This window comes from Gadus macrocephalus, chromosome 8, assembly GCF_031168955.1.
Source record: "Gadus macrocephalus chromosome 8, ASM3116895v1".
NCBI classification, from domain to species: domain Eukaryota; kingdom Metazoa; phylum Chordata; class Actinopteri; order Gadiformes; family Gadidae; genus Gadus; species Gadus macrocephalus.
The window spans coordinates 18,629,634-18,641,421 of NC_082389.1; the positions used below are offsets into that span (position 1 = coordinate 18,629,634).

At 49.7% G+C, this 11,788-nt stretch overlaps 1 protein-coding gene across 2 annotated transcripts in view; it reads right to left on the reverse strand.

The window, feature by feature from the left end:
* LOC132463525 (cAMP-specific 3',5'-cyclic phosphodiesterase 4B-like) overlaps positions 1-7,320 on the reverse strand; it is a 16,606-nt gene extending 9,286 nt beyond the window's left edge. Inside the window, exon 1 of one of the 2 annotated variants that reach the window (XM_060059786.1) lies at positions 7,162-7,320. In XM_060059786.1, the coding sequence (XP_059915769.1) occupies positions 7,162-7,176 (15 nt within the window). In that variant the 5' untranslated portion in view covers positions 7,177-7,320. Of the gene's footprint in view, positions 1-2,044; positions 2,313-7,161 lie in introns of those variants that run through there. The other variant, XM_060059784.1, reaches the window with a different exon arrangement.
* Positions 7,321-11,788: the final 4,468 nt, after the last annotated feature.

Consider the following 11,788-nt stretch of genomic DNA (forward strand, 5'->3'; position numbering starts at 1 on the left):
GGATTTAATAATGATATATTGAAATAAGTATCTTATTTCTATATATATTCTAATGCTATTTTACACAAAAAACTAAATGTGAAAACAGCCTCTCTTTGCATACCCCCACAGTTTCTTGTTATGCAGCTGCTTTCTGTTAAAATGATTACAATGACACATATGGGGAGAGAGCTAGACAGATGTGTGAGAGAGAGAGAGAGAGAGAGAGAGAGAGAGAGAGAGAGAGAGAGAGAGAGAGAGAGAGAGAGAGAGAGAGAGAGAGAGAGAGAGAGAGAGAGAGAGAGAGAGAGAGAGAGAGAGAGAGAGAGAGAGTTGTCCTGCCACCAATGGCAGGACAACCTTAACGCCATGGCAACAGAGTCATGTGACTCGCCTGCCTCTTCTCGCGGTGGTCTCCCCTCCTCCAAACACACATCCTATCACAGCATATGCACTCCCTGTCTCTGTATCTCCCTACCTCTCACACACACACACACACACACACACACACACACACACACACACACACACACACACACACACACACACACACACACACACACACACACACACACACACACACACACACAGGGGTGTGCAGAACATCTCTGGTTGGAATTCTTTAGGCAGACACACTGAAATACCCCTATACTAGAACATGCTGAGTGCAACAGACGCTGACGCTCAGAAACAAACATACGCACAGACACACACAGACCTACACAAACACACAAACACAGACGCACACACACACACACACAGAGACGCACACAAACACACACAGAAGCACACACACAAACACACACACAGACACACACAGACGCACACACACCACAGACACACACACAGACACTCACACAGATGCAGACAGGCGGTATTGTTGGAAGAAGAGGCTGAGCAGTGTTATTGAGATTGAGACGTCTAGCTAAAGCTATAACCCATGGCTGTTTCTCCTAGGGTGTCTGATCGTCTCACAAAGGGAAACACAGAAAACGGGAGCTTTCCTTTGTTTCCTCATGAGGTCGTTGCCTCATCTCCAACGCACGCACACACAAACCAATTTCAAGACGTAAAGGATTCTTTGGGGATAACTGGTTTTTTTGGGGAGAAGTTGTTGTTCATATGTGGTAGTGTCTCCAACAGAAGGGTCTTTTGTCTGCTTCCAGCGGGGTGACCCCCGCCGACCCCTCACAGCTGCCTATTAACCTCAGAGAAGACGGCAGAGTTCCCACTGCACTTCACAAAGGCTTGGCTTCACATGAGAAAAAAAGCCAGTGGACTGCCAGGGACAGACCATAAAACAAATATCAAAGAGTCTTAATAGGGACTTATATACATAAAGGCTTTGGAATATGAAAAAAGCTGGAGGATGATGACCGTGGGCGAAGCGCCGTTCAAAGGAGGGGTCGTAACTCACTCCTTTGAAGTGAGAAGCAGATTCAGCAGGGTTGGCTGGACCCTTTTAGCGCAGGACTTGAGCCGCATGGCTTTCAGGAGTTCGCCGTCCCCCCAAGTTCAGACGCAACTCTAAGAGCCCTTAGACGCATTGATGGAGGGGCCTGTGAGGGGTCCATGGCTCGATGTGCAATACCTCAAGGCCATACATCCTGTTGCGTCAACTGAGAGTGCACAAACAGGCGCAAGCACACATACACACACACACACGCGCAGCCAAGCACACATACACACACACACACACGCGCAGCAAGCAGCAAGTAGTTGCACATCAAGCAGTAGGAGATTTGTTGGTTTTTCTCAGAAAAGGACAGGATGAGCTTTGAGAAACGCAGTAAAGGCGAACATCAAGGCCGGAGGTTGTCCCTCACATGGAGGGTTACCCCATTCTGAAAGGGTTTTAATAGGTTGCAAAAAGTGAACCCATTTCATGTGGGATAAATGCTTACCGAAGCTTAAAAAGTATTATTTTTTACTTAAGATACACCGAAATGAAATGCAGTGCATAAGAAAATAATATATCACGTTCTCCATTTAATACTTCCAATTAACACTAAACTTCTGACCAAATTTCAGACAGAAACAAAAAATAAATAAATGTCCATCTCACCTTTTGCCAACTGGGAAGCAAAGTTAAGTTCTTCTCATTCTTCTCAGAGCAACATAGTCCCATTGTCACTGAAGGCAAAAACCAAGTGTGGTAACGCTCCGGTAAAGAAAGGTTCTGCTCTCTGCTCGCGCTGTATGTCTCTCTCTCGCCCTCTTTCTCTCTCTCTCTCCAACTCTCTGTGTGAGTGAGTGAAGTGTTTGTCAGAATGCTGTCTGGGGGCTTGTGGCGACCGACAGGAAACACATGGTAATAAAGCAAAGTTTGACTGACTAACCCATACAGTGTATGTGAGACAGACAGGCTCCACCCCCTGCCTGGAAGGCCCCCGCCTCCTCCACGTCAAGCCCTGCCCACTTCCCTTGTTGCTTCCTCCTTTGCTGCTCAATTATTGTTCGCTTTGCTTCCCTGTTGAGGTCATTTACTGGCAAGAGAGGCGATGAGACCGGTGACATACCTGAGAAAACAACAACTCGCTGCAGTACGACCTTTCAAACCACCTTGAGTAATCAAGAAATTATGACTAATGAGTGTTTGAGTGACTGTTGACACTGTCAACAGGCAGGCGAGAACTTCCAAAGAAGTTTCTCATTTCCACCGTCTGTCATACTACCAGGAATAAAAAAATAAATAAACAAAAGACGAGGGATATGTCGTGGTTCCATCGAACCAAAGCGTACCTTCCACCGCACTGTGTTTACTGTCCCTTCTGTTTTATTTATCCTGGATCAATGACATCTTGTGGATGTGAAGGACATTTATTCACCATAACAGTAATCACTACTCGCCTCCTCCGCCGCCCCTCTTCAATCAGCTGTAATCGCCCGCTGTCATTTAGTGGCCATTACTGCTAGCCTGCGCGCGCTGACCCACCGCTACATCTGTTTCAATCATTTCGTCAGTTTTTCCCCCCTCTCTCTCCGTCGCCTGGTCGACGTCTGCGCTTCAAAGTCAAAGTGACCACACGTGAGCTAGAGTTTCCTAGGGTTGGTTGCTAGCGTTGCCCCCGCTCCGCACGCTATCCCACGAGCGAGCGCTACCATGCTAACTGGATTCAGATGTTCAGTTTTTGTCCAAGGCCGTTCGTCGACGTAAGCGCGCGCGTGTGTTTGCGTGCATGTGTGTGTGTGTGTGTGTATTTGGTGCGTGTGTGTGTGTGTGTATTTGGTGCGTGTGTGTGTGCGTGCATGTGTGTGTGTGTGTGTGTGTTTGGTGCGTGTGTGTTTGCGTGTGTGTGTGTGTCTGTGTTTGTGTGTGTGTGTGTGTGCGGGCATGTGTGTGTGTGGTAGTGTGGCAAAGGGGCTAATGATAGTGAGGAGTTGAGGAGTAAGGGTGTGGGGGGGAGGGTAGCTCCCGCCCTGTGAGCTCATAGCGGTAGCGAGGACTCTGGGCAGCCGGGTGTGTGGTCCTCCGAGCCCCCCACCTCTCCACCACCACTGCGTCCTCCCTACCTCCCGCCCTCCTCTCCTGACACACCTGCAGAGTGGTGGAAAACCAGGAGGCAGCCCTGAGGCGGAGGTTATTACAGCCTCGTTATGGGGCCGCTTCGTGTTACATCGTGTGTGCGTGAGCTAAATTGGCATGAATCATGAGACCGTGTGTAGGCGTCGGGACAATTCAATGCATTGCAAAATATTGGGAATCTCCCGCAGTGCGATGTGTTGCAATATGAGGGTTCATATATTTTGTCTTTTAGAGTTTATTGGAAAAATCACAAACACACACGCGCACAATCGCAGGATTGCCAAAGCGTGCAGACGATTAAAGCTGTTGACGTCCCTTCAGGGTATGAGCGACCCTCACTCCCGCTACAACAACACAACAACACAACAACACAACAACACAACGCTGGTCCGCCGCCCGGCGCTGGTGGATCCGCACAATGGAAGCACACCGTGATTCATGGTGAACAACGCGTCCTGTACTTCCTGACGCGTGACGTGATGGATGTGTGTAACATGTGTACCAGCGGCCCTATTGTGTAGCGGGGGGGGGGGGTGGCTCGTGACGCGGCCAGACCCCTTAGACTCAACCCGGGATGGGTCCTAGGGGGCCGGCTATTGTCGTCTGGCCGCACTACCACTGTGGGGGGGGGGGGGGGGGGGGTAGAGGAACTAAGAGACAGGAAACTGGTGTCATGGTCACCCATCAACCCACCGCCCACCTCTCTGTACACACAAACACACACACAGGCGCACACACAGACACACACACACACACACACACACACAAAGCGTGGGCCCTCCCTGCTCCAGACCACCGGGCCCCCGATCTGCCACTGTTTATGTGTGTTGGTATATGTGTGTGTGTGTGTGTGTTAGCCTGTGCGTGTCCGCGCCTGTGTGGGTGGGTTGGTGTGTGTTGGTGTGCGTGTGTCTGTGGTTTGGTATATGTGTGTGTGTGTGTGTGTGTGTGTGTGTGTGTGTGTGACCGCTGCAGGAAGCAGACAGCGCCACCCGGGGTGTGTAGCAGGCGGGCTCCAGGCGGGCGCTGCTGCCGTTTGAGGCGCTGTTACGTACGCGGGGGGTAGGGTAGCAAACCGCCATGAAGCGGGTTAACCCTAACCCTAGCCTTCTAGCCTTCTATTCAGAAGGCAGCCAGGCTGAGCTACTGCCAGGATGTCCTGTGTCTGCGTCAGGCAGTGCAGATAACCTTTCAGGTGTCTGTTAGCAACAGAATGTGGTTCTACACTACAAATACTACGTGCCGACAGGAAACTACGACTACGACGATGGTTTATATACATATATGTGTCATGTATGTTCCCCCAAATGATTGCTTATAGAATACGACACATTCAGCAAAAATATTAAATTATATAATATAGCCAATAGATACACGACCAAATATGACAATCCAAACATTGACAACGACATGCGTATGAAATACGTATTACAAAATAATATGTTGTTCAATTTGAACCAAACTTGATAGTTTGAACCAAACTTGATCGTCAACACAACGACAATGGTACACTGAACTCTAAAGCTATAGCTCTATTGCCTGCTGTGACCACCGTTGATGTTCCCTCCAGGGTCTTTCTGATCCACTCTTCGGTGGAGTGCGACTGTTGCGGTTTCTCCCACTGGACGGCAGCTGTCAACGTGTGACAGACGGATCCACGTAATGTAGTGGACTTCAGCGTTGCCTGAGGACTGAGGGATGTCTCCACCCTTGTGTATGGTCTGTGTGACCGGTGAACGGAATGGAACTGAACATTCTACCTGCGGTTTGAAAACATGCATGTGCATACATTTCAGAATAACTCAAATTTGACAACTTGGGGAAGTCAAATGGCCGGGTTATGGTTATCCAGAATTGAGATTTGAATACCTCCCAAGCAACAGATATCAGAATATTTGAATATTGGTGCGCCGCAGCGCGCATGTCGACTGAAGTCCCAGAAGAGGAACCCTTGTGCACGCAGCAGCGGATGGAGAGGCCCAAACAAAGGGCTCGGGTTCACCGTTGGCAGGGCTGCTTTCTTATCATAGCTCCAGCCTGGCGTTCTCTCTCGCTCTGCTCGGTGCATGCGTCCACCGCTGGACTGAGAGGGACAGACTTGGCATGCGGTGGTGGTACCCTGGTGTCTGGCCACCGTGTTATTCAAACATAACAGGAACTCGGCGACCTTCTATGCAAACCCGGCCCTGCGCTCCGCTCTGTGGTTTACAGCAGATCCATAAAGAGCCACGGCTGAGTTCGCCGCGAGCCACCGCAGAACAGCTGCTGCTTTGCAAGTGCGTCAATGTGGCAAAAAAAAAGCAATTTACATCTCGAGTGACAGCGGTTGCAAGTGACAATGGTTGCAACAAAGGACGACTGTGGCGCTAAACAAGGCAGTGTCTGAGAAGGGCGTGATCTCTGGTGTCGCTGCATTAAAGAGAAGTCCACCTCCAGGGTGAGTGGCCTCCTGCCACAATGCAATTATATCAGGAACTATCTGCCATTCTTTTTAACGACATCAAATATTTTTTCAAGTTTAAAACTCAAAAGGATGGATTTATGACACTTGGCAAAGGGAATAAAGCGAGTAAAGTAAATGATTGATACGTGCACAGCTGGGAAACCATCCAGACTCATACAGTATCATCTGCATACACTTACAGATCGTGGTTTATGCACGTCCAGTATGAAGCCAGCCTCTGTCTGGCCCATGTAAAACCCCCCCCAGACCTATCTGAGCGTAGCACGTTGCTATGATAGCAGTAAAATAATTAGGCCTATGCTTCTTGCAGTAGCATAAACTAGGTGTCTGTTAGCTGGCGTGAGTTGATCACACTACAAGTTAGCTTGGGACACCGTAACACATGATATAATATTCAACATTTCATTGATCTGTGAGTGACACCGGATACAGTCTCTTACCCTTTATCTTCTCCTTGTTTTGGACCTTCTTCATTTTTATTTATTGAATTATGTTTTGATTAGTAAATGTCATTGTTGCTTAACTGTTTTCAAAGAATACAAAGCCCATCGTTTTACAGTGGGACTGTGGTAATGTCTTCGACTCCCCCATCACAGTAAATTATTCGATGCACACTCGGTCTGGCCTGCTTTGGAGTTTGATGAGGGCTCCATTGTACTCACATTTGACTCTGATGAATGACACAAACGTACACAAATCGAGTTGGAACATGAACCTGTTCGTCTGAATGCCATGACCACTTAAATGCAATATCTCCATGATAGAAACACCAAAACCACAGGAAACAGCAAAGCAGAACTAAAGACACCATCCAAACAGGTGAAGGCGATTGATCAGTTCATGCATAAATACGCACACACATACACAGGCTCACACACACACACACACACACACACACACACACACACACACACACACACACACACACACACACACACACACACACACACACACACACACACACACACAGACAGAATTTAACCAGCAGCACCTTCACACATACCCACACGCACATGCCACCATACACGCGCACACACACACACACTCAATCAAAGCAGTTGTCAACAGGGTCGCTCTCACTTTTTTTTTCTCCATCCGCTCCCTTGATTGACATCTCCTATGTCATGTCGACCAGCACCACCTCCACCACCTCCACCCCCACACACACCACCACCCCCCCCAGCGGTCCTACCTTGGTGGAGGCCATGTCGCTGACGGAGCGGTACGTCTGGACGGTCTCCAGCTGGTCCAGGCACCAGTCCAGCTCCTCCACCGTCTCCAGGGCCAGCTTCTGGTACGACTCGTCTGCCAACACACACGCATGGAGTCAGGGGTCCCGAACAAACACACACACACAAACACACACACACAGAGTCATGGGCCCGAACACACACACACACACACACACACACACACACACACACACACACACACACACACACACACACACACACACACACACACACACACACACATATGGAGTCAGAGGCCCGAACGCACACACACACATGTAGTCAGGGGCCGGAACACAGACACACACATGTAGTCAGGGGCCCGAACACACACACACAAATGTAGTCAGGGGCCCGAAACACACACACATGTAGTCTGGGAGCCCGAACACACACACACACACACACACACACACACGTAGTCTGGGAGCCAGAACACACACACACACACACACACACGTAGTCAGGGGCCCGAAGACAGGTGTGTCTGTCCTGCTCTCCACGTGCCCCGTCCCATCCTCTCCCTCTCTCCGTCTCCCTCTCTCTTTCTCTCTCTCCTACTCCCTCTCTTTCTCTCTCTCCTACTCCCCCTCTCTCTCTCTCTCTCCTACTCCCTCTCTCTCTCTCTCTCTCCCCCCCTCTCTCACTCTTTCTCTCCCCCTCCCCCTCTCTCTCTCTCTCTCTCTCTCTCTCTCTCTCTCTCTCTCTCTCTCTCTCTCTCTCTCTCTCTCTCTCCCAGCCCCACCTCAACACTTTTTCGTGCAGAAACCAGGAGGTCTGCTGCCTCCTATTGTTGCCATGTCGATGACCTCCCTCCCGACCACAGATACACACACACAGACACACACCACAGTGTGACGTCTATCGGGGCGATATGTTGTCAATGTGCCGTGACACCTAGAGCTGAACCCAGAATCTCCCCTCCGCAGAGAGGGAGAGCTACTGGGAGAGGAAGGTAGAAAGAGTGGGAGAAAGAAAGAGAGACAGCAACAGTAGAAAGAAATGAAGAAAGAGAGGGAGAGACAAATATCAGCTGGACCTTTTGAAAAAAATGCAGAAAACAAGATAAACAAGAAAGAGAGAAGGCAGGGGATGTGGTATGGAGCAGCAAGCCCTGTGTGTTTGACTCCCTGACGCTAGGGAGACCAAACCAAAGCCCTTCCTCTGGCGCCATACAGCACGGAGCGCAACACGTCTGGGGCCTCCTGGAGTGGCTCCCGGGGACACTTAGGGGTCACCATTAAACTACTGAGCTTTGCATCCTATGTGTTAGTTATACATATATCCAGACACACACCAACATAGAATTGATGCAGAAGCAGAATTTAATTGCAAACTTGACTTCCTTCAGGGTATATAAGCACGCACCGACAAAACTATAATACTCGTCCTCCCCTCCTCCTCCTCCTCCCTCCTCCTCCACCCCCCTCCTCCTACTCCCCTCCTCCTACTCCCCTCCTCCTCCCTCCTCCTCCTCCGCTCCTTCTCCACCTCCTCCTCCTCCTCCCCTCCTCCTCCCCTCCTCCTACTCCCCTCCTCCTCCCCTCCTCCTCCTCCGCTCCTCCTCCCCTCCTCCTCTCCGCTCCTCCTCCCCTCCTCCTCCTCCGCTCCTCCTCCCCTCCTCCTCCTCCCCCTCCTCCTCCCCTCCTCCTCCTCCCCTCCTCCTCCGCTCCTCCTCCACCTCCCCTCCTCCTCCTCCCCTCCTCCTCCCCTCCTCCTCCCCTCCTCCTCCCCCTTCCCCTCCTCCCCCTTCCCCTCCTCCCCCCCTCCTCCTCCTCCCCCCCTCCTCCTCCTCCTCTTCCTCCTCGTCCTCCTCGTCCTCGTCCTCCCCTCCTCCTCCTCCTCGTCCTCCTCGTCCTCCTCGTCCTCCTCCTCCGAGAGAAGCCCATTGATCTGGGCCTCTTGAACACATGGAAGGCATTTTGTGCCCATATGTGAGCTCAATGGGACGGCCGCCACGCTGCATCCCAGCTCTACATCAGTGCCAGCCCTGGATCAAAAGGCCCATCTGAGGCCCGTGATGACTTCAAAGGCCAGACCCCAGAAGAACTAACCGCTGGGGGATCTGTGAGGAACCGCACCGAAGAGTGAGGTGGGTTGAGTCAAAGATTCAAAAACGCTGATCAGTATAAAGCTAAAACGTTACACTGACCAGCGTAGGCGCAGCAATAAGCATGGTGATCACTGTTTTAGTTTATTATAAAGGATAATAATAATAATATTAATATCGCTGCACTACAACAATAAGCATTATCAAGAAAGTAGCCTCATTAGGGCAAACTGTCAACCAGTGAGCTGAAGACCATTCCAGTGCTTATAGTTAGAGATTAACGGTTGACCACAAAGCCCTGAAACGCACAACATGGAAGCAGAGAAAGACAAACATAGGTCAATAAGCAGTCACCCAGCTGGGCCCTACGGCAAATTAAGGCCACTGGCCGGAGGAGAAGGCAGGGAGATACAAGACACGACTGAAGCGCTGTCTCCAAACTAGGTTGCTGCAACCCGATACTAATCAAGACTGAAATCGTTTGGAGCTGTGGTGTCAAAGAAGAATGCCTATGTGTAAAACGTGTATTTGCATGTGTTTATGTTTTTATTACGATGAGCTTGTAAAGAGTAGGAACTCACACACAGGCACGCACGCACGCACACACGCACACAAACAACCAAGTTAATCACTATTCATCAACACATTTAGATAATTATACATGGAGTGCCACCTTTTAATGATCACATATCCCAAAAAGAAAACAAATATCTCAAACTGGTCAGGAGAAGAGGTTATAACACTGTCACTAGAAGACGGTGGTGAAGATATGAGCACAGCAGTGAAAACAGTAGAGAGAGACAGTGCTCCAGACGATCCTTCACTGGGGAGCTGAAGGAGAGAGACAGTGCTCCAGACGTTCAGGGGGAGCTGAAGGAGAGAGACAGTGCTCCAGACGTTCAGGGGGGAGCTGAAGGAGAGAGAGACAGTGCTCCAGACGTTCTGGAGCACAAGGCCGGGCACACCTGTATGTGCACACATGTACGTCCATACATGTACTTCCATGCATGACGCCACTTGCCACCTCTCCATCTTGACATCGCAGTGAAGCAAGACACACAGGCGCACAAAGACAATGGCTTTCCTTGGGAATGAAAAGCAGGTCGAACGAGAGAGAGAGAGAGATGATAAGAGTCGGAAAACACTTATCGAGTTTGCACTTATCTGGCTTGGTTAGTTGAGCGACTTTGTGAGTTTTTAATAAGGATACACAGACACCTTCATCTGATCACAAAATGTAATATAGGAGAAATGATTGATCTTCCACGGCTACATTGGGCATTGCATGACATAGGATGTGAGCGGTGGGGAGGGGTGTGACCTCCTGTGGTGAGAAACACAGGAGGTGGATCTAGAGGTAGGTTCTGCCTCAAAACCAAACCACGCAACTAAGTCCTTTGTCCCTATTTGGCCCACTTCCCGTTCTGATTATTACTCTCTGTTCATAGTTTACGATAAATGCTTAAGTCCCTTCTGCTATTAAAACAATAACCATTCCTCGGTTATACACACACACCCACACGCACGCCCAGACAGACACACACACACACAAACACTCGCAGGCGCAGGCCTGTTCGACCGCCTATTCACAATGCGCTGTGTAGTTCAGCTGGCATGGAGCCACAGGAGGGATGGGCCACATTGAGTTTAATAGCTGTGCTGACGTCAATGACATAACTCACATAGTTAACCAGGCTGCACGCTCCCAGCCCTCTGCGCGCTCTGTCCCTTCAGCAGCGGCCTGGGAGCCGGGACCTGGACCGTTCTCCATAGAGCAGAGCTGGAGTGGAGACACTACCAGAGGTTCTGACACTGGAACCGACATGCTGAGATGCTGCACGTGTCAAATCCACAACCCCCTTTTTCCCTGCCTGGTCCACCGGCCATGGTCTTCCAGTCCAAGTACTAAGCTATGGATTCGGTTTGATATTAAGATGCTGTGTTTACGTTTTGGGGCGACAGGAGGGTCTACCTCATTGCAGCCGTGCAGCGTGAGCCTCTGTAGCTGTGTGAGATTTGTTCCTCATTGTAACAGCGATGCTGAGAATGCAAAGGCTCTTTAAAGTTGATACGCAATCAGTGCCATTTCAATTGTTTCCAGAGCACTTCTGCTTAGAATATGGAAGAATCCTGTCCAACGCAAGTTTATGCAACAAATACTTGTCTTAATTACCTTAAAAAAAAAAAAGTACTCTCGATACTACCTAAGTAAGCTTTGTAATAATGTCCAAAAAATTATTTGCCACATTGTTTAAAGTCGAAATACTAAACGCCTGCAATAGATTTTGTTGGGATATGGACTTAGACAAGAAGTGGAAATGTATTTTCAGCTAGCTCGTAAGAAAAAATGCCCTGTCTTTTGTATTACAACACAATAGAGAAATAATTGCTATAGTGTAGGTACATGCACACACATACACACATGCACACACACACACATACACACACACACACACACACACACACACACACACACGCAAACAAAGACGCACACCCGCACACACAGACATACACATGAGACGCACAGCCGCACACAC